Genomic DNA, 23,889 nt, shown 5'->3' on the forward strand with positions numbered 1-23,889 from the left:
AGTTCTTTAGACAAAAAGATATCCCTTTTGTTCTTAGAAAAAAGAAGAAGATAATGAATCATCATCATTTTACATATAGATAAGACTCTTATTAAATAAAATAAAAAGAAGTGATGAAGTTTAATCCAGCAAGTAAAGATACAACTGGCCAAAATTGATGTTTGAATGGATCCGTACCTACAATAATTTATTTAATTGGGCTCCATGTGGCACTCAATTCCATTAACTAACAAAACTGTCACACTCATTCGAGTTTGACTAGGCTCCCTCGAATGTCCGATATTTTCATTGTCATGAATGCTTTAAATACATAAATTTTTACAAATATCTCACTGTGCAAATTTTTGATTACTTTTATTCTCTTTCTTTACATCAAATTTTTTTCAGAGGAATTGTTAGGGGATGATGGGGATGAAGAAGAGTTATTTGGCAATGAAGACAGATGCAGCAGTCGCAAGTGATCTGATTGATTCAGATTTGAAGGAAATTGGTTTTGCTGCTAAGAAATTAGCTAAGCATGCCATTATGCTTGGTGGCATTGGTTTTGGCACTACTTTCTTCATGTGGCTTGCTTCTTTTGCTGCTATGTAATCTCTCTCTCCTAAATTCTGAAAAATGCATTGAGACAGATCCAAAATATAAACTTCAGGAATATCATAAATTTATATGTGTTGAAATTTTAGTAATTTTTTTTGACATGTATGCTATCTTGGGTTTATTTTTTAAATACCTTGTATTGATGTTACTTGCTATAAGTGTCCCTTCTATCCTTTTTTTAGACAAGGATATATCGAAAACAGTCTCTGCCCTTCTAGGGTAGGGGTAAGGCTGCGTATCCTACGTGCCTTTCCCAGACTCCTGTTGTGAATTACACGTTGTTGTTGTTGTTGTTTTGACATGTACATAATTACAGTTACTTGCTGATCTTGGATCGAACAAACTGGAGGAGCAATATGCTCACAACTCTCCTAATTCCTTACATTTTCTTGAGTCTCCCTTCGTTGTTGTTTGGTTTGTTCAGGTATTTCTTCATTTCCCTTTGAAACTTCCCTTAGTTATTTTTTAAAGCATGTTTTTCATACGTAACTTTATCTCTTTGCCTTTTGTAATTAAGATGTAACATTTTGTATGTATGTTGATAAATACAGGGGAGATTTTGGAAAATGGCTATCTTTGATCGCTGTTATAACACGCCTTTTCTTCCCTAAACACTTTCCAGGTTCAATATATATACACCTTCGCTCTTGTATATTGTAGCTTAACATTATATTGGATTTGATATGTGATTAGGGGATAATACACACAAAAGGGGTTCAATCAAAAGCAAAATTATAATTAAAATAAATTTTGGAATTTTTATACTTGTAGAACGGTTTAGCCTATTTGGCTATAAGAAATTTCACTTTTTTTCAGAATCATGTTTGGCTATGAAAATTTCAATTTTCAGATGAAGTTGAATTTCGGGATTTTTTCGAAAACTTTAAAAAGTTGTTTTTCAAAATTTTCACTTCAAATGACTCACAAAAATTCAAAAACAGCTCCAAATTGTATTCATGTCCAAACACCAACTCTAATTTTCAAATATTATTTTCACTTAGAAAAAAATTTCACTTTTTTCCGGAATATCACAATTCTTATGTCCAAACGCTCACTTAGGCACCAGTTCATTTGGTCAATGAAACCTCAGTTTTCTATAATTATGCAAGTTTATGCTTATTTTTGACAATTTTAAGTGCAGATTGGCTAGAAGCGCCAGCAGCACTGGTCCTTCTAATGGTGGTGGCTCCTAGTTTGTTGGCTGACACCTTCAGGGATAGTTGGATTGGTACGTTGGTTTGCCTAGTTATTGGATGTTATCTTTTGCAAGAACACATTAGAGCTTCTGGAGGTTTCAGGAATTCTTTCACTAAAGCCAATGGCATTTCAAACACTGTTGGGATCGTTCTCCTTTTGGTATATCCAGTCTGGGCATTGATTCTACACTTCCTATAAACAAAGTCGACAATATTGGCTCTTCTTTCACGACCACTTGTCATGATTGCAATTTGCTTGGAAGATTCAAGTCTGATTGTTTTTTCTTCAGTTTATTTGGATTTTTTATTTTTATTTTTAAAAATCAGTATGAGTAATTTTGTAATAGATTGCTTTCTTCTTGTCTGAATAATGTGTTTTTGTGCCCAGAATTCGTTACTTTATATACTACTATGAATTATGGATGTTTGTGTAAAGAAGTGACAACGTACATTTTCGTTTTACTTGTCTATTTTAGGATCTGGGTTTTTCTTCTAAAAGCTCCCATAGTTAAGTGAATGAATATAGACTTCCTTTTACTAGTTTCAAGTATCTATCCATTTGAGTTGAGCATAATCCAGTTCAAACCAAAAAAAAAATGTTTTTTTTCTTTTTCCAAAGAAGAACGAATAAACCAAACCTCGCCTAAGTAGCCATTGATGCCCAACCCCACGGCCCACGGGCAGTGACGAAATCAGGAATTTTGCAAAGGGTGTTCAAGGTTTAGTATATAATTATAAAAAATAATTTTTAACCTATTTATATAATATAATTTTTTATATACTCAATATAATTTTCCGACAAAGAGTGTTCAGTTCAACACCCTTCATTCTATGTGACTACGCTACTGCCCACGGGTAGTATTCATCAAAAGTTATAGCATTCTAAGCTTGGTAAATGTGGATCTGGATCATTTCAGGAATTTCTATTTGTATGGTTGAAGGTGCAAAAGACTCATTAAACTAGAAGCTTTAGTATGAAATACTCTATTCTTTTTATTTTATTGGCAAATGATATAGCAAATTTAGTGCCTCAAATTTGCAGACTCTGAACCTCGAGATTCTAAATTTTATATGCTGGAGATTTCATAGGAGTATCTATACATAAAATAAGGGCAATGATTGCGTAAAGTACATGTGTATGCTCTTTCTAATTTATCAGTAATGTGCACTTGATAATAATGTTGAACTTCCGAAAGAATCAGCTGAAGCTTGCCAATTCATCAGCAAGTCCAAGTTCTATGGCTTTGATCTATGCAGTTTTTGCATTACCTTCTTTGTAAAGTTGATCGACAATGTCCTGCATACACAACATATAAAACTATTAAGTACGCTGACACAAATCTTAGCAGATGAATCTAGACATTCAGAGTGCGAGAGGTGCGTAGATTATCAGGATAAGACTAATTAAGATTTCTCTAAATACTGAAAATTAGCTTTTGCAAGGTTCCTTCTGTTCTGTTCCACACCTCTTTGACTTCAAAACAGTAACATATCGTAGGTTTTATTAGGTAACAAGCAATACAGATAAGGTGACAGTCGTTGTTACAAAAGAACGTGTTGAGACATAATATAATTAAGTAGTTAAAAGTGTCCTCTCTCTAACATTAGACGAGACCATGTTGACTCGTGTGACCAATTAACCATCGAAGCTTTTAGGTGAGAGATTGTACCACAATTCAACAACAACAACAACACACCCAGTATAATCCCATAAGTGAGGTCTGGGGAGAGTAGAGTGTACGCAGACCTTACCCATACCTGGTGAGGTAGAGAGACTGTTTCCGATAGACAAGTGCCACTATGGATCAACATAAGGGATAAATCTTTGGCTTAAACAAACAAAAGTGTATACCTTGTAATGGTTGAGCAGCTGTGGCCTTTTTAGTTTGAACGTTGGAGTAACTAAATCTCTCTCAATGTCAAAAGGATTTGGCTCCAAATGGACTGCACGTAACATTTCAAAACCTCGAAGCTGTGGAGGTATTTTTCTGATCAGAGTAAGAACTGGAAAAAACCATAGACTCAAAAGAAATTTGCTACATACTTGGTGTTTCTTGGCAGTGCTGTTGAGTTCATCCAAAATGTACTTCCTCGCCGTTGAGTTATTGCATAGAGCTGAAAAATCTCCAGTTTCCTGATTACTTGAAGCCCAGTCTTCCAGTGCTTTTCTTTCTGGAACTACCACGGCCACTAAAAAGGACTCGAAACTATTTCCATATATCCAGATCTGTTGACCAGATTATGAGTTAGAAGGAAATTGTGTCACATGGAACATGCAATCATCTTAAAAATGCAGCAACTCATGTTTAAAACACCCGATTAGTATAAAGGAAATAGGGTAAGCAGGGCAGGTAGACCCAACCCAAAGTTCAAACGTTTTGAGTGTTAGCACTTATGGTAATTTTGTAATGTTTAGATTTTCTCTTTAGAGCATGATTATTTTGTACATCCTGCAACTCTTATTACTAGAAAGGATTTTAAGTTATAACACTAGTATATGATCATTGTAATTTAACTTATTGTAGCACGTAAATTGCCATTTTTATTTGGTTACCAATTAATACTTACCGATGTAATAAGTGGGCAACTGGAGTATACCCCTTCAATGCTTTCCACAGCCACATACTCCCCTTGAGACAGCTTGAATATGTTCTTTTTCCGGTCAATGATTTTCATTGCTCCATCTGGCTGCAACTCACCAATGTCACCTGCAATTTTTTCCCATGCTCAGAATTCGTTTGCACAAATCAATTGTTACAGCTCAAGACTAATGATGTAAACTATCATCAGATAATTGTAAATTGCGTTGCAACTTCAGTGATACTTCAATTCTCCATAGTGTCTACTTCTTTTGCTGGTTGAGTCAAAACGAAGCATGCTCATTTCCACCGTATGAACATGACAACACCGTGAAGAGGAGCCTTGGCGTAACTGGTAAAGTTGCAGCCACATGACCAGGATGTTGCGGGTTCGAGCCGTGGAAACAGCCTTTTGCAGAAATGCAGAGTAAGGCTGCGTACAATAGACTCTTGTGGTCCGGCCCTTTTCCGGACCCTGCAATAGTGGGAGCATAGTGCACCGGGCTGTCATTTTTGAACATGACAGCACTGTGAAGAAGTAAGAAGGTTTATTGCTCTTTCTCTTCATTACCTGTATGAAACCATCCATCCACAAGTACTGCTTTTGTAAGATCTTCTCGTTTATGGTACCCCGAAAACAAAGTTTTTCCCCTCAGACAAATTTCTCCGCGTGGCACACTTGCAAGCGCATCATATCCCATTTCTGGCACGGACTCAAGTCTTGCCTCTATTGTAGTCATTGGAACACCAACAGTTCCTATCATGGGCTGTACATTGGCTATGGATGTGAAACATCCTCCACAACTTTCAGTAAGACCTAACATTGAAGAGTAGGTCAAAATAAGCACAAGAAAAGGTTACAACTGACAAAGAAGAGCGGTGAAAATGCTACTACATTTTTCTATGAGAATCAACATTATATAAAATGTAGCAATTCTACTATCTACAATAACATCCTTGCTTTTCAAAAGTTGTTCACTCTTATTTGATTTAAAGTACTTGGGCTTCACATGAGTTTATATACAACAACAACAAACCCAGTGTAATCCCAAGTTTAGTCTGGGGAGGATAGTGAGTACGCAGACTTAAACCCTACCTTGTGAAGGCGGAGAGGTTGTTTCCGATAGACCTTCGGCTTCACATGAGTTTATATGATTTACTATATATCTGTTTAGGTGTTAGGTCCCCAAAATTTGCAAGGAAACACAGAGAAGGGATCTTAGGATTTAAGGTGAATAAAGGAAACTAGACAAATTATGAAAACATAGTAAGTTTACTAGTAGTATTCAATACCATATCCTTGTGCTAAAGAACAGCAGCATGTCACCCTTAGAAATTCTTCGACATGCTTGGGCAAAGGAGCAGCTCCAGAAAGCATGAGACGAACTCGTCCACCAAATGCTAGTTTGATCTGGAACGAGAAGTATGTGCAAATAAGTCAATCGGGTTATGGACTGAGTAAATGCTAGGGATCGGATAGCAAACCTTGTCAAAAACCAGCCTGTCAAAGCGAGGAGCTGCTTCATCTTGTCTTAGTCCTTTCTCCATATTCCTTAACTTGCTGGAAAAAATATATATAATGCTTAATATATAATAGGAATGAAGGCAAACAAATGCAAATAATGTTGATCTAAGCACAGAAACTTTATAAGAGGACGTACTAGTTATATGCATATCGGAAAAGCAGCTTCTTTAACAAACCTCCAGCTTCAATTTTATCCATCACACCTGAATTTCCCACACCCGAAAACAAAAATTAATAGAAAAGAAATAGGGGAAAAAATGAGACTAGCAAAAACTAATTTATGTAAAAAAATTAAGCTGAATTTTGTTCACTGAACAGTAGATTAGAGACCTGTGTATATCCTGTCAAAAACTCTTGGAACTCCACAAAATATAGTGGGCTTCAATACCAGAAGATCCTCAATCAAGTATCTAATGTCCTGTTATTCAGATGCAAACATCTATTTGATTCAATCGGGCTTGAACAAACAGCAATATAGGCAAAGAAAAGCTATAAGTAATTCACGGTACAAAGAATATATGTATCTTACGCCTTGCCAAAATCCTATTGAAGCACCCCTGTATATGCAATATGTCTCAACTATTTGATCAAATATATGAGCCAGTGGAAGGAACGAAAAGTACACGTCCTCTCCTGTTCCCTGAAATTGACACAAATACATAAGAGTGAGATCACACTTGGCTATTATTGCACCAATGAGAATAAGATAGAAAATATGTAAACCTGCAGGAGATTCGCTATAGTCAAACAGGATTTGCTGGTAACTTAATGATTGCTATGCTCAATTTAAAACTTTGGGCATATTCGCGCAATATAGAGAATGAAATCTTACTTAGGAGATTAAACGTGAGCACTTAAATCACAATTCCTGTCAAGTTTTGCAGATGATATGATGTCTTAAGTTCAAGCTAGATCAAAATGATTGCTTGTGATGGAGCAAGAAAAGACACTAACCAAACACAAATATTGATGATATTGGTTAAATTGAAAATCGTACGTCTAGATTTCCAAAGAGTTAAAGGCTACAAGTCTTCACAAGTTAGATATCTAAACTTTCAGGAGCAATAACTCAAAATTACCTCTTCGTCTGTTACAGCGAGAAGTTGATCCATCGACAGAACTTCTCCCATGAAAGCCCCATTAGTCAAAATGACACCTTTTGGTTCTCCAGTAGTTCCACTTGTGTACATAATTGTACATATATCAGTCTTCCGTTTCTGAGGAAGTTCATGATTCAAACTTCCCTGGATAGAGTGATATAAAGCTTAGGCGATGGCACAAACAACTAAGAAAGATCACTGAATATGATATTTTGCATTGATATATTGACTTTACCATTTGAACAAACTCATCCCAAGAGAAGCAAGCTACTCCTTGATCCTCTGCTTCACTTTTCTGCATGCTGGAAATGTTTCCAAAGCTGACGATAGCTTAAGAAAAGATATACAAGTTACTATTATTGAACTTTCAAATACCAGCTTAGTTGACAAAGTTAATAATTTCACCTACTTTTTAGGTAAGAACTGCACTTTGACAAGCATGATAAGATCTGCAAAAAAATTTAATGATTAAGTAACTTAAAGAATGTTACCGATAGCTAATCGTCTCTAGAATTTGGACGATATATCAATCAGAAGTATTAATGCATTAGATAAATCATTGAAAGAACATAATCAGCAGTTCAATGAAAATCCACATAGCACTTTCGGAACCATCACTTTAGTCCTATTGTCTCATTTTCAATGTGCAATATAATTTGCAGTTCACGAATAAGAAAAGCAAAAGTATGACATTGAGGAAAAGGAAGGAGATTATACAGCCGGTATCTTGCTCTCTTGAGCAAAAGCTATTGAAACTTCAGCGTGGTTTATGATAAATTCCACTGCATTTGCACCTGCAATTCAGGCAAGTTCAAAGAACAAATCTACAATTATGCTCTTGTGGAGAACAGCTTGAGAACTTCTCTTTATTGATTTGCAAAAAGGTAGGAACGACAGAGAGATTGAGAGTAAGAAGATACCAAGGGAATCATAGAGTGGTACATATGAAATTCCTTGGCTGTTACAAGCCTGTGATCAAATTGAACAGACAAAATTATTGTTCCAAAGTAACAGTGAACTGAAGGTAAAACAAGTTTTCGCTATATTTTTTCTTAAGAAGGACGCAACTCACAAGTTGGATATATGTCTTTGGTTTGTGAAAAAATCGATAATTTAGAACATCAAGTGTATACCTCCATTGCCATTATCCACTCAGGAGAGTTCACACCATAGATGCCACATTTGTCTCCCTAAGTAAACAGAAAATACTTTTAGATGCAACTTAGTCTAAATGTTTGAGTTATGCTCAAATCTCAGAGTACATTTAATGATTTCGATGGACTAGCACTCACTGGATTGACACCACGGCTTCGGATGGCTGAACCAATCTTGATTGTGGTTTCGTAAACCTCCTCATATGTCAACCAATTGTAGGCACCTGCCTGTAAACAAAGCTCAAAATTCATTCTCTTTCCCCATTTATATCAATTCTTTTCCACTAGTCTATTTGTTCCAAATGGACTGCTAGATTGAAACCAACACTATCTCCTTTTCTTCATTGTTCATTCTTTATTTGGTTATTTCTTAAAGCCCCCAACATTTTGCATTATATGTTGAATTGATCGGTTATTAAGGATCAACAACACTTATGCTTAGACTCATTTAAATGATTGAACTCTGAAGAAACTGCACCTTTTTGTCAACAACCTGACGGCGGCCCAGCATTTGGTTTTTGGGATTCTTCTTAACTGATTCACTGCGAAGCATAAAAAATGGATGTTTTACAATGTGCACATGACGATGATCAAAAAGGGAAGAAGACCTAAAAGAACAAGCATGAAATGATACATCTTCGCTTAAAAATCAATTCCAATAAACTCTTGAATTTCTTAATCCTGAGGTACATTGTGAGAAAAAGAGCTACATTGAAAGATCCGCAATAATGAATCAGCTAAGCTTCAATCCCAGAGTTTGCTATATGAACCATTTTAATCAGTTCAGATAACTCATCACAATCATATCCTCCTCTTTCATGAAAGGCAATCCGGTCCACTAAGTTCCCGCTATGCTGGATCGGGAAAAGAGTCAGACCACATTCAGAGGCGGATGCAACATATTTATACACCAGGTTCATCTGAACCCAGTATTTGTAAGTAAATTTGCAAAATTTGCAAATAGTTAGTAGGCAAAATTTACTTATAACGAAGTATATACTTATAAGTAAAAATTTGCAAAAATAGTTAGTAGGTATAAACCCATGATTTTAAAAATATAATAGGTTCAAAAACTAAGAACCTTAAATGTGGAATATATAGAGTTTTAATCTTGTATCCTCTTATGGCCGCATAAGGTATATTATATACAGTATTTCCTTTCATTTTTATCAGACGCTATTTTTACGACTTGAAACCGTGACAACTATATTTGCATGTATAAAAGGGCAGCTCAGCTCCCACTGTCGCGGGGTCTGGGAAGGGCCGGACTACAAGAATCTATTGTATGCTGCAGCCTTATCCTGCATTTCTGCAAGAGGCTGTTTCCACGGCTTGAACTCATGACCTACTGGTCATATGGCAGCAACTTTTACCAGTTACGACCAAGAAAAAGTTGGAGAAAAATAGACTATATTATGGAGAAAAAAGAAACTAGATATTCAAGTGAGTAATTTACCTGAAGAAATCCCAAGGTGACTCAAAACCAACAGGCATGTCCATGAGACCATCTTTAGCATAAATGCACCTATAAACTGGCCCTGCAGATGGCTTTCCATCAAAAGCCGGTCGACTTTCTTCAACTTTCGCCGTATAACTTTCCATTCTTCCCTAAAATGAAAAGAATCCACAACTTATTTTAAGAGTTTTCTTATCAATCCAAGTAATGTGATGTTATACTATGAATTTATACATAAATGGATCAAATTTAGCTCAAACTTAGTTCACAAAAGTCAAGAGAAAAAGGAGAGAGTTGAGGAAAAGGTGGTTAGTTGAGCAGAGGTAAATGCAGCAAAATTCATGACATGCCAGCTAACTGATTATGGAGGCCTTAATTGGTTTCAGTAACTGGCACCTACTTTTGCTGGTGTTTATTATTCTCCTACATCATTGATCATACACAAACAAAACAAAGAGTAAATTGGGTAGTTGAAGTTTGACATTTTTCATCAATTTGCTCCTTGAACCTTTATATGTATTCACCTTGCGAGAGTGTGATTTAACAGTTAATGATAAAATTTTATATAAGTTTTTAATTCTAGGTGATTTCTTTTTCATTTGCTTAAACCTTAATTGAGATGATTATTGACGAAGTGCACACAAACTAAAGAAATAGGGTCAGTTTAGCATGTGACCTGCAGATGAGAAAGGTCATGTTATTAAATGTGCTACAAAGGAAGTAGTTGGAAATTGATGACTACTTATTGACGTTGGATTTTCAGGGTCAAGCTAGCTTTAGTGAGTTCAGCTATAATCTGTATTATCATTACTTCCTAGGTTCACAATAAATGATTTTTTTGTGGTACAAAATATTTAATTTTTTAAATTTCGAGAATGAATTAATTTTTTTTTCTTACATTACCTTTGGAGTAAATAGTATTGGAGTATGTGTTATGAGTATTTATGAGAAGAGATAGTAAATGTTAATATGGTCAATTTTATTGTTAATTAATGTTAAAAAATAAATTTATTAATCTATATGAAAACATAAAAAAAATAATCACCAATAGTGGACCGCAAGGAGTAACATATTAAACCAACTATATCCAACAAAAATTATTTTTCTACACCCTTAAGTCTTCTTACCGACCAATTAGTCCATATGCTAACATATAAAACAAACTTACTGTCATGGGCTGCATTCCAGACATGCCCCATGACCCCTTGGCCGCGCACCATGGCGGCCTAGCAAGCCTCACAATGCCTAGCGTCATGGTCGGCCCCGTGGTCTTGGCTGCGCCAAGTGACAAGCGCGCATGTGCCTCTGTCGCCCCACCGATGCCTCTCGCCAGCGCCCAAGGGCTGGCCAATGACAACAGCGCCGCGCGCCCTGACAATGCCGCGCGCGCAGATCCTGATGCCTCGCCAGCGCCCAGCTGCAGGCCCATTCCAGCAGCGCCTCGCGCACAGACCCTGATGCCAAGCACCAGTGCCCAGCCTCAGGCCAGCACATCAAGTGTCGCGCGCGCCCACAGCAACGCGCGCGCAGACCCGCAAGACAAAGATGCTGCCATCGGACTTAGTTTTTCCTTGTAATAATCTAAGTCCTTTTCATTGTAATCATAGACTAGTTTTCATCATTTTCATTTCAGTGTGCTTCTACAGCTTTATTAGGACTAGTCTTGTAATGTTGGTTTATTTTTTTTAAGCATTATTAAGGGGGACCAAACAATCAAACATTTCAATCAGCATTTTCTGGTGTCTCTCCCCCTCGACACCACATCATTGTAATCATCATTTTCAGTCATCAATAAAATCATCATCAGCATTCAAAACCCAATTCTCTCTCAGCTTCCGCAATTGCTCACGACATTGGTTTTCCCGCACGGCACTGACAATCTAGTCTAGCGTGCGGCGAGGACCTCATTGGCGGACAGCAACCGCACTGACATCGGTTGCTTAGCCTTACGTTGCCCTTCCAAAGATCATCAGGAAGGCGTTGCGTAACAGTTGGTATCAGAGCCTAGGCTCGACATCGGACGAGGGAACATTTGCCATCATCACCATTTCTGACCATGGTGAATCATGGGGAGCGTCTAGCATCCCTAGAAGAGACGGTTGACCGATTACGACCCATCGTAGAAACGGTGCCTGATCAAAGCAACAACCTAGTGCAAAGGTTGGACGACCTGGACCGCCGAATGCGGCAGGCCGAAAATGACATTGCAAACATCAGTCGTGACTCCGACGAGGACCGACAAACGGCAGCCATTGAAACTGCCAATATTCATGGCAAATTTGAGGACCTCCAACAGGAGCGTGCCGACGATTTAGCCCATCAGCAACATGAGGCAGACAGACTAACTGCCATGCAGCAAACCATAAACGACTTGACTGACAAGCTCAACGTTGTCAATGCTGCCTTACAGAGCCTACTTCGAGAAGGCGACCATCACATCAGGGGTGCAGCAAACCTCACCCCCATTCCACAAAAGCTTAAGATACCGGAGCCAAAGCCATACGACGGATCCCGGGATGCTAAAGAAGTGGAAAACTTCATCTTCGACATCGAACAATACTTCGATGCCGTGGGCCATTTGGAGGAATCCAAAAAGGTAGCGACTGCTGCCATGTATCTTCAGGGCGATGCCAAACTTTGGTGGCGGGTCAAACACGAAGCCATCAAGGCCGGTGAAGATACTCTTCAGACATGGGACGAATTGAAGGTAGCCATACGCCTGCAGTTCTTTCCCGAAAATGTGGAATACAACGCAAGGAGAAAGCTACGGGACCTCCGCCACACCAGATCAGTGAGGGAGTACGTGCGCGAATTCTCCGCACTCATGCTAAACATACGCGACATGGGGGACAAAGACAAACTCTTCGCATTCATAGAAGGTTTGAAACCTCATGCCCGTATGGAACTACAGCGACAACGGGTAGACACCCTGCCCAAGGCCATTCAAGCTGCAGAATGCCTTGGCGACTATCATTTGGGAACTCAGAATGACAGGCCCCAGCCGTCTGTCCGAGGGGGATTCAACGGGCACCATCCCAGCAATGGTGGCCCAAGCAAAAGTGGGGGAGATCGGAGTGCATCCAAAACTAAGACTCCTCCCTCCAACAGCAACAGTGCTGCATCCATCAACAACAATCAGGGGAGAAAGCCTCCCTCAGAATGCCGTCATTGCGGCGGGGCACATTGGAACAATGAATGCCCAAACATCAAGGTCAATGCTCATCAGACTGTCGAGGATGAGACAGATGCATCAGACACATCTGAAGACAACCAGGTAGGCGCCTTCAATGCAATTGTTGGCTCTATCCCTCATGCCTTAGCGGGGACCAGTGCATGTCCTCCTAAGAAAACATCAGTCCCGATCACCAGGAAAGGGAAAGAAAAGATGGACGAAGGACCTCCTAAGCAAGCGAGGACCCTAATGTTCGTCGAATTGAAAGTGAACGGCAAGCCCCTTCACGCATTGATAGACACGGGTGCCACCCATAACTACTTGTCATCAACGCAAGTAGAGCGCCTAGGTCTTGTGGTACAAAAGAGCAAAGGCCGCGTCAAGGCTATCAACTCACCACCTCAGACATTGGGTGGAACAGCTACAAATGTCCCAGTGAAACTTGGCCCATACAAAGGAAGCATCGACCTGCGCATCGCAATCATAGATGACTTCGACATCATAGTGGGTTTAGAGTTCATGAGGCAAACCAACACCATTCCGGTACCATTTGCCAACATGCTCCTGATGATGGGAGAAAACGGGGCCAAGCCCTGCACCATACCATGCTTTCCCATAAAGATGGCCGCTGAAAACATCTCGGCCATGCAGTTGGAGAAGGTAGTCAACAGACATGAACCTCAGGTTCAGGCTACCCTTCGCAGCAACAATCAGCCATCATGTCATCGGCCTCAAAAGACTGGTGACGCTCATCATCGTGTGAAGACTTGTCAGCCATGCCACAAGGACAAGTCGGATCACTCATCACAGCCGGGACCCTCGCAGCCATCACATGTCCCTCAGAGACCATGGGAAAGTGTTTCCCTCAGATTCATCACGGGATTGCCCCAAGTCGGCAATCTTGCATCCATCATGGTTGTCATAGATCAGTTCTCAGACTATGCAACTTTCATAGCAGCCCCGCAAAACATCTCAGCAGAAGATACAGCTCGACTCTTCTTCTCGCACATTGTCAAACATTGGGGCCTGCCCAAAAACATTGTTAGTAGGCGCGACTCACGCTTCACTAGCAACTTTTGGACCCATCTCTTCAGGTGCTTTGGGTCAACATTGAGTCACAACACAGACATCCATCCACCATCGGATGGCCAGACAGACCGGTTCGATGACATGCTGGAGGAATATCTCCGCAACTTCGCAACCGGATCACAGAAGCATTGGGTGAAGCTCCTGGATGCTGCTCAACTGTGTTTCAATTCTCAAAAGAGCCATCATACAAACAAGAGCCCTTTTGAAATTGTTACCGGACAGCAACCGCTTCTCCCGCAGACGGTGAATGCATCAACCATGCCGAAATCTCCTCGAGCTGCCAACTTCTCGAGCGAATGGGAGCGCAACATGGAGATAGTGCGGAGCTATCTCATCACGGCCCAAGAGCGGGCAAAAAGGTTCACCGAACAACAGCGTTGCTTTTCCCAACATCAACCAGGGGACAAAGTAATGCTACGCATCCCAAAGCAGTACTTGTTTGCAGAAAGGACCCATGACCCTCGGCTGCAACAAAAATACATCGGGCCCCTGCCCATTGAAAAACGCATTGGGAAGTCCACATACCAGGTCAAAACTCCATCCTGGTGGAAGATCCATCCAGTCTTCCATGTCAGCCGCATGAAATCATTGCTTCGCTACAATAGCAAGCTCAAAGAACAGAGGGGCGCAGACCTCCCATCCAACAACCATCAGAAACATCATCATCATCATCATCATCATAAGGCTCCGAGGACGGCGCCAACTCAGGTGGGGGAGAATGTCATGGGCTGCTTTCCAGACATGCCCCATGACCCCTTGGCCGCGCCCCATGGCGGCCTAGCAAGCCTCACAATGCCTAGCGCCATGGTCGGCCCCGTGGTCTTGGCTGCGCCAAGTGACAAGCGCGCATGTGCCTCTGTCGCCCCACCGATGCCTCTCGCCAGCGCCCAAGGGCTGGCCAATGACAACAGCGCCGCGCGCCCTGACAATGCCGCGCGCGCAGATCCTGATGCCTCGCCAGCGCCCAGCTGCAGGCCCATTCCAGCAGCGCCTCGCGCACAGACCCTGATGCCAAGCACCAGTGCCCAGCCTCAGGCCAGCACATCAAGTGTCGCGCGCGCCCACAGCAACGCGCGCGCAGACCCGCAAGACAAAGATGCTGCCATCGGACTTAGTTTTTCCTTGTAATAATCTAAGTCCTTTTCATTGTAATCATAGACTAGTTTTCATCATTTTCATTTCAGTGTGCTTCTACAGCTTTATTAGGACTAGTCTTGTAATGTTGGTTTATTTTTTTTAAGCATTATTAAGGGGGACCAAACAATCAAACATTTCAATCAGCATTTTCTGGTGTCTCTCCCCCTCGACACCACATCATTGTAATCATCATTTTCAGTCATCAATAAAATCATCATCAGCATTCAAAACCCAATTCTCTCTCAGCTTCCGCAATTGCTCACGACATTGGTTTTCCCGCATGGCACTGACAATCTAGTCTAGCGTGCGGCGAGGACCTCATTGGCGGACAACAACCGCACTGACATCGGTTGCTTAACTTTACGTTGCCCTTCCAAAGATCATCAGGAAGGCGTTGCGTAACATTACATATGTTATCCAAATTGGTCCAGGCATGTACAACCGCCCATCAAATTTTAGACGAATTAAAAGATTACATTTTATGAGCTAAATTTGACATTATTAAAAATGAATACTAATAACTAATTTTGTCATGGAGTTAGAGTTAGGGATGGATGGGTGAAAGCAAGGTTGACGTTTGGACATGTTATTTGTCTGATATTCCTGCACAAATAGTGACGAAAATGACAAATATAATCAAAAGAAACCTATACGGACAAATCTTACCGTTCCATATGTCCCAGGTAGTACCTCAATCTCTGAATTATCGTAAAATATTTTGTCTAACTTATATAATACTACGTAGCAATGTATCGTAACCTATTTAATACTAGTACTTTTTACTATCTCCAATTATAATTTGTAGTTTGGTACTGTCAGACTGTCAATATATGGATTCGTAGAACCCATTTAGAACCGAATGGATGCTCGAAAAGTTAAAACCAGTATGTATGTTTTAAAAATTGAATTCTCACCTTAGTACCCCTAACCAAATAATACAGTTAAACTCAATATAGCGAGTAAGATCACATATTGGCCATCTCTGCACTATAAGAAGACCAAATCTGATTTTGCTATGAGGCATATCATGGTCATGCTCTGCCAGGGGCGGACCCAAGTGGTGAGAAGTGGGTTCAACTGAACTCGCTTCGTTAAAAAATAATACTGTGTATATGTATAAATTATGGTTAAAGCAAGGTAAATTTTGTATAGAAATTATTTTTGAATTCGCTTATGTTAGTTATGGACTTCTCCGACTGAACCCATTTGCACAAAATCCTGGGTCCGCCACTGTGCTCTGCCCTATCGGATAGGAGTAAGGTCTGCGTACACATTATCTTTCTCACACCCCACTTTGTGGAATTTTACTGGATAATTGTTATTGTTGTTGTTGCATATCATAGTCATGGATGACTTATTGAAATAGAGTAGCAAAAATAAAAAGTAGAAACTAGATAGGCTAGGTTGTGCTACGCATATCTGTCGGTCATTCAGCTACTAGTTCTTCATCTTCAATGTATGTCTAGCATTAATTTTTCATATTTTCACTTGAAATTGGGACTTGACAAAAAGAAAACGGAAAATATTACTACTACCTACACACACAATCATATGAACAATAATCCAACGATCGCATTAGTAGAAGATGTAGACTTCAAAAATAATGCAATTTTTAGTTCTAACCATTATTTATAAATAGTTGAAAGATACATATAGTGATATAGATACAATAAATGTTTGCTCACTATCATAATTATTTAAAGAATGTAATTATACTTTATATCCATTGAGTAAAACAAATCGGATTGGTTTGTGTCAATGAACTTGTGGACTTACAGAAACCGGCTTGTCTTAATGATAACCACGTACGTTAAATGAACCATTATTGGTTTTGATTTGATATACGAACAGTTCAACTTTAAGATTGATAGGCTTAGGAATAATAAACGCTATAGTGTCAACAGTATCTGTTTATACAAATTCTAATAAATTTCTTGCGCATTCAACACAAGGTCCCATGTAAACAAAAACACACACAAACAAGTAAAAGAATCTCTTAGTAAATTCAACCACTATCAATAATATACAATTGCTCAGCAATTTGGTACGAGAGATAAGAAATAATTAAGCTCAAAAATTAAATTTAAGATGAATTTATACCGGAATAATTAGTTATTCCGGAATGAATAATCTATTTCCAACAAAACGACCCCTAAGGATACTAATTATTTTCTTATATATAAACACGATAAATTAATATATAGGAGTATTATAATTATAATTGGTAGTGCTTTAAATGTTTGAATTCGACAGAGAATCAACATGCATTTAAACCATAATAAAAGACGTAGACAAGTGGGAGGAGCTCATACAGTCACAAACTCAATCATCCATACCCTCCAAAAAGTTTAACCCTTTTTTTGGATAAGCTCCTAGCCCTTGTCTATCACCATCTCTCTGTAACTCTTAAAAAATAGTGTAATTTTCCCATTAAATGCAGACATAACTTTTTCTTCTCAGCATTTCAACACAGTTACTCGCCCCCTCTCTCTCTCTGTATTAAATGACCTCCACAGGCCCAATAAACATAGTAGCAGGCACCGCATTAATTTCCCTCCTTCTTCCCAATGTAAATTAATGTCGCCTGACCCCATTCCCCCACCCCCCACGACCTCGATCACCGTCCCCCCATAACTACGATCGATCGGACGGTTGTCGTTTTCCCGAAGTTCATTAATTCCTCTCCATGTGATCTGATTTCATCTTCACCGTCTGTTATACCTGTCCGGTGACAGTAAGGCTTCTGGATCACCGCTCCTTAGCCGGCTCGACGAGAATACTCCTCCTCCCGCCGCCGATGTTCTCATGAACATCGGACTCGCGAATGACTTGCTTCGTCTCGACGAACCTCCGCCTCCGCCGGTACTATATCTCGCGCTTGACTCCGATAACGGGAAGAATCCGCCTCTGGTCCGGCGGAAGAACGGCGATTTCATTCCTCTGTAATATCGGAACGAGAATACTCGTGGCTTTGTTAACGAGCTGAACGGTGAAGGTCTTTTGCTCCAGAAGCTTCCTGATCCTATTGCTCTGCGGTACCGCCATGGCGAAGCTGTTGTTGCTTCAAGTACTAGTCTCTCGGATCCTAAATTCCTCTCAAATCCGAAGGAATAGGATCGTTTTAGCAATATATCACGTCCGTTGAATCTAATATCCTCTGATTGGATCATGTTTCTCCGTGGCGACGGCTCCTGTGTGATCTCTGACACTGTCGTTGTATCCGATTCTGGCTGAAATTCAGCTAAAGGCTCTAGAATTGTGTTCTCCACCAGTATGTCATCGAAGCTGGGGCGTATCCTTGCAGCCATTAAAGGAGTGAACGGTGACTCTGGACGGAATATTCCGGCACGACACAACGGGCAATTCGCGTGTGATTTGAGCCATATATCAATACAGTCCACGTGAAACGCGTGTGAACATACTGGAAGCGTGCGCACGTAGTCATTCTCTTCGAATTCCAGCAAGCACACTGCACAATCGTGAACGCTGCTCTTTCGAGTGTGGACTGAAAGAGGAATTGTTTTGATAACTGAATCGTCCAGTCCATAAGGAGAGAGCACGTGGAAAGCATCAGTAGGATCAAAAGGATAAGGAGGCGACTCGATATCGCCGGCAGATGACGGAACATAACGTCGGCGACGGCGACGCCATAGTCTATAACGGCCGTGTAGACGGAGCAGATGACGCGACAGGAGCCGCGAGTAGGTAATGATGACGAAAGCAGTAGCGATAATAACGACCATCGCAATCAAAGGTGGGCTGAAATCAACCGGTAATTTAGACGGCGGTGGAGTAGTTGATAAGTCTGACGTTGACGCTGACGTTGATGAAGTTGGCAATGTCGACGAATGATGAAGCGGCCGCGTTGAAGGCGATGGAGCTTTCTGAGTATCGTTATGGTGAAGCGCCGGTGACAGTGACGGTGACGGAGAAGGAGCTTTATGATGGAGCATGATGAGCTGCAGGGCAATTAACTGAAGTGGAATTGGTGCTTTTATTTTCTGTGCTCCTTTATTGAGGGGGGTTGGTTAATGGGGGGAATATGTGTGTAATATGCAAAGTAAATGTTAGTGCGTGTTTTGTGTTGTGGGTTTTGAGCGAGAGTGAGTGATTTGTGGTGTTTTCACGTCACTGTTGCAAACTTACAATTTGTTGACGAAGTTAGTGTAGGAAGGACACGTCACCATTACTGAATTTAATGCGCGGGGCTTGTCCCACTGGAGTGTGCTTGACTTTCTCGTTTCTATTGCTGATGTGGTGACATCTATTGACGGTAAATGAACTGAATGTATTGGATGGACGAGAAAATAAGAGTTTTTGAAGTGAGCAGCAGCATCACAATCACAGAGAAGACTCAAGTATAATCTTTCTCGGTCGTGATAAAGATTCCAAAGAATTAGTTCAACTAAGTTTGTTTGGTAGAAACATCTTAGTCAAAATTGTTTAGTCAATTAACTTTATTTTAGTAATATAAAAATTGGGAAAACAATATTAGCAATGGAGATATGCGATTTATAATGTGACGTGAAAATGGAGAAAAGTTGGAGTAAAACAACATTGTAAATATATGCATGGAAGTTTGGGAGTTGAGACAAAGTCAAAGCTAAATTGGCTTGAGAGCATGTGACTAAATCCCAATTTTTAGGATGGAACTCCTAAAAAGCTATGCTTCTTTAGTCTTGAAAAACACAGTCCATTAGACTAATATTTGATTCATAGAAACTGGATACTGGAGTTTACCTAGGATCCGGCAATTTATACAAGATGGAAAAGGAAAACCAATGCAAGCAAACAAACGATCCTCACAAACTGGTTTAATAAGTAAAATGCCATCTCTCCCTTTCATGGCCATCTCCTATGATGTTAAGTAATTATGTATTGCCAAACTCTTGATTAGTAAGTTTAATATTGTTATCCAATAAGAGTTTCTACTGGAAATATTAATCCTCCGTCTTGTATAAAAAAAGAAAAAGGCTTGTACTTGCAAGTTGCAATGTGTCCCATTACGATTTGAATCTTGATATTCAAGCCCCTTCGATAGGGATGGTCTTCAAGTTGAAAAATGCAAAAGAAATTATTTTTTTCCTGAAAATTATTATAGTGTTAATAGAGCAACTACCATACGTTTACCTCTTAAAGAGTTTATAAATACCAAAGGCACAGTTTATTAAATTTCAAAGTCACCCCTTTCTCTTGAGCATCTCTCTTGTTACTCATGTTATTATTAATATCTAACTTCCATCAGCATAAAGTTCATAATATTCTATTAGTTAGAAGTTTTTTTTAATAAGACATCACTGTATGGGTCAAAATCTAACCACATGGGTTATCGTTTAAAGAAATGGTAAGGGGTCGACTAAGCCATAGTCGTACCCACGAGGCGTAATAGTTGCGAGTATCTCGGCCACTGCCGAGATCGAGCCGTCAGAAAGCTTACACGGTAGAACATATATCGTAATACTTGGACGAGTAAGAAAGAGTATAGTCACGAGAGGGTACGCTGGTTAAAGACCGTTGGATAAAGGGGAAGATTGGTAATATATATAGGAGAGGAAAAGCTCAAGAAGTGGGAGGAGTGTCTCTTAGTCTGTTTCTCTCCGGCCAGTTAGGGATGTACTCTGGGATTGAGTCTGAAGATATCTCCCGGGAGGGCTCGTACTTACTCCCAGAATGTCAATGGCACTATCAGCAGCTTTCATCATCTTCCTCATGTTTTTAATATTTTGTCGGGCTTGAACAGTCAATCTTACCATTTTCTGTTTCCCTCCCCGGGAGGATTCTCCTCTTCCTGGTTGTTTAGAGCTCTTGCCCCTTTGTTTCACCATTGTCTGCAAACAAGTTCAGGTATGCTCTGTTAGTATTAGTAGATTCAATTAAGTTCACAGTTGTAGAAGAATAAAGGTTGCAGACAGTTGCAAAAATCACACAGTGCGGACCGCACAAAATGGTATGCGGCCGCACAGAGGCTAATGCGGTCCGCACAAAATGTCAATGCGGTCCGCACAGAGGTGGGGTTCAGACTACCCACTCTCTGAACAATTACTCTGCAGACCGCACAAAAGGCAATGTGGTCCGCATTAAGGCACCGGAGACCGCACAAAATGCAATGCGGCCGCGGTCCTCGAAGAACAGGCTTCAGGACTTTCAGCAATGCGGTCCGCACAAAATGTTATTGCGGACCGCACAAAAACCACTGCGGTCCGCACTGAGTGCCCAATTGCGGTACTAACTTAGGGTTCAAAATCATTTGCTTTTAAGTCCAATATTCACCTTAGTAAGGTTTCTAAGTGATTGCCCATTGTTTTTAACCACTCAATTCTACTTTAATCGAAGAACTAGTTACCCTAACCTAACCAATTGAAGAAAATACGGGAATACTAGAATAAGAGACAAGAAAAACAAAAAGTAGAGGAGAATAACAAAATTAAAGCAATTAAAAAGAAGTTAAGTTACCAGTTGTGAGATGAAATGAAGATTAATGAATCCAAGCAATTAATTACAAGCAACCGGGGTGACGAACAGTGCTTTAAGAGTTCTAAGAGTTCAAAGATCGAAAAGTATAAAAGGAGGGCCTCGGGCCCTATTTATAGAAAAGGACCTGGGGCCCAGCTTACCAACCCAAAATGGACTGCGGTCCGCACTACATAGCATGCTTCAAGTTTGAGAAGGCAACCCACCGCGGTCCATACAAAATGTCATGCGGCCGCAGTGGTCCACCGCGGACCGCACAAAATGTAATGCGGCCGCGGTGGCAAACTTTAGAGAGTTGGACATTTCCCCTTTCACCAGTGCGGTCCACACTAAATATAGTGCGTTCGCATTGACAACTTCAGAGACCTGAACACTTTTTCCACTATGTCCTGCACTGCATCAACACAATCATGTACCATCTCACAACCAGTTAGTCCAAAAATAAATCCTATACTACCATAAAAATCAAAGAAAAACAAGAATAAAAACGCATGGGTTGCCTCCCAAGAAACGCCTGATTTAACGTCATGGTACGACGCTGGTTACCATCAAATCATTTGAGATGAAGAAGTGCCACTACGTGGTTGTCATCAATATTTTCTAGGTAGTGCTTGACCCTATGCCCATTCACTCTAAAAACTTTCCCATTTTTGTTCTTTAAATCAAGAGCACCAAACGGGGTCACACACACCATTTCAAAAGGTCCACTTCATTTTGATTTAAGCTTTCCCGAAAACAGACGTAACCGAAAGTTGAACAAGATCACCAAATCATCAACTTTGAACTCCTTGCTACGAGCATATTTATCATGAAGGTACTTCATCTTGTCCTTGTACAAGGACGAACTAGAGTAGGCATGGTGTCGGAATTCATCAAGTTCATTAAGCTGCTCCACACGAAAATTAGCTGCAACATCTCATTCAAGATTTAGCTTCCTCAAAGCCCACATGACCTTGTATTCTAACTCGACCGGTAGATGGCAAGCTTTCCCAAACACCAACCGATACGGATACATACCAATCGGAGTCGTGTAAGCAGTCCTATAAGCCCATAGAGCGTCATCCAACTTCTTTGACCAATCAGTCCTATTTGCATTAACCGTCTTTGACAATATGCTTTTGATTTCCCTGTTGGAAACTTCAACTTGACCACTTGCTTGAGGATAATAGGGAGTAGAAACTTTGTGATTGACACCATACTTTGAAAGCAAAGTGTCAAAAGTTTTATTGAAAAAATAAGACCCCCATCACTTATGATTGCACGAGGAATACCAAACTTTGTAAAGATGCTCTTCTTAAGAAATGCAACAACACTCCGGGCCTCATTGTTGGATAAAGCCACGGCTTCGATCCACTTTGAAACATAGTCCACCGCCATAAGAATATATGTATTCCCATACGAGCTAACAAACGGGCCCATAAAGTCAATGCCCCATACATCAAAAATATCAACCTCAAGGATGGTATTGAGAGGCATCTCATTTTTCTTCGAAATTCCACCCGCTCTTTGACATTCATCACACCTCTTCACAAGTTCACTTGCATCTTTGTACAAAGTTGGCCAATAAAACCCATAACTAAGAACTTTGGAGGCCGTCCTCGCCCCGCCATGATGGCCACAGGAATGACAAGCCTCCAAGATACTTAATTGCTCTTCCTCCATGACACACCTTCGGATCACACCATCCGTGCAAATCTTGAACAAGTATGGCTCATCCCAATAGAAATCCAAACTATCCCGCTTGAGCTTCTTCCTTTGGTTAGAAGAGAGCTCACACGGGATTATACCGGTCACAAGGAAATTAGCAACATCGGCAAAACATGGCATATCATTCATCGACACCGAAAGGAGTTGTTCGTCGGGAAATGAATCATTGATCTATAGGCCGTCACGAGGCCTCCCCTCCTCCTTCAAGCGAGACAAGTAGTCCGCCACTTGATTCTCACTACCCTTCCGGTCCAGAATCTCCAAATCAAACTCTTGAAGTAACAAGACCCATCGCATCAATCTAGCTTTGGAATCCTTCTTCGTCATCAAGTACCGGAGTGCGGCATGGTCGGTATGAATAATAACCTTAGCACCCATAAGATACGGCCGAAATTTTTTCCATTGCGAACACAATACCCAAAAGTTCTTTCTCGGTCACCATGTAGTTCACTTGAGCATCATTCATTGTCTTGCTCGCATAGTACACCGGATGAAACATTTTGTCGACTCTTTGACCCAAAACCACCCCAATCGCAACATCGCTCGCATCACACATGAGCTCAAGGGGCAAGCTCCAATTAGGTGTGGTAATGATAGGAGTGGTGGTCAACTTATGCTTGAGAAGTTCAAAGGCTTGTATACATTTTTCATCAAACACGAACTTCGCATCTTTTTCCAACAACTTGCACAAGGGATTCACTGCCTT

General features: G+C 40.4%; 3 protein-coding genes across 4 annotated transcripts; 1 reads left to right on the plus strand and 2 right to left on the minus strand.

Moving 5' to 3' along the window:
• The first annotated feature begins 224 nt into the window (after window positions 1–224).
• On the plus strand, window positions 225–2,216 carry LOC104248465 (cold-regulated 413 plasma membrane protein 1-like). Its single transcript, XM_009804719.2, has 4 exons — window positions 225–587; window positions 914–1,021; window positions 1,149–1,219; window positions 1,739–2,216. The coding sequence occupies exons 1-4, from the start codon at window positions 403–405 to the stop codon at window positions 1,990–1,992; spliced, it is 618 nt and encodes a 205-aa protein (XP_009803021.1). The 5' UTR covers window positions 225–402; the 3' UTR covers window positions 1,993–2,216.
• A 545-nt stretch (window positions 2,217–2,761) lies between these two features.
• On the minus strand, window positions 2,762–10,221 carry LOC104248464 (probable CoA ligase CCL6). 2 transcript variants are annotated; one of them, XM_009804717.2, is made up of 20 exons: window positions 10,132–10,221; window positions 9,608–9,759; window positions 8,630–8,693; window positions 8,290–8,379; window positions 8,131–8,187; window positions 7,918–7,966; window positions 7,715–7,791; window positions 7,407–7,446; window positions 7,233–7,327; window positions 6,977–7,141; window positions 6,427–6,537; window positions 6,228–6,315; window positions 6,034–6,100; window positions 5,858–5,933; window positions 5,666–5,783; window positions 4,944–5,189; window positions 4,362–4,501; window positions 3,838–4,020; window positions 3,646–3,765; window positions 2,762–3,090 (listed from the first exon to the last, which is right to left on the minus strand). In XM_009804717.2, the coding sequence occupies exons 1-20, from the start codon at window positions 10,204–10,206 to the stop codon at window positions 3,043–3,045; spliced, it is 2,061 nt and encodes a 686-aa protein (XP_009803019.1). In that variant the 5' UTR covers window positions 10,207–10,221; the 3' UTR covers window positions 2,762–3,042. The 2 variants fall into 2 exon arrangements, with proteins under 2 accessions (XP_009803019.1, XP_070027815.1); XM_070171714.1 differs by lacking the exon at window positions 10,132–10,221 and adding an exon at window positions 10,008–10,070.
• A 7,029-nt stretch (window positions 10,222–17,250) lies between these two features.
• Window positions 17,251–19,086, minus strand: LOC104248463 (RING-H2 finger protein ATL65). Its single transcript, XM_009804716.2, has one exon. It carries the CDS (start codon window positions 18,956–18,958, stop codon window positions 17,711–17,713), a length of 1,248 nt encoding a protein of 415 aa, XP_009803018.1. The 5' UTR covers window positions 18,959–19,086; the 3' UTR covers window positions 17,251–17,710.
• Between the last annotated feature and the right edge of the window lie 4,803 nt (window positions 19,087–23,889).

The sequence above is a fragment of the Nicotiana sylvestris genome, chromosome 1 (assembly GCF_000393655.2).
Source record: "Nicotiana sylvestris chromosome 1, ASM39365v2, whole genome shotgun sequence".
Classification (NCBI taxonomy): Eukaryota; Viridiplantae; Streptophyta; class Magnoliopsida; order Solanales; family Solanaceae; genus Nicotiana; species Nicotiana sylvestris.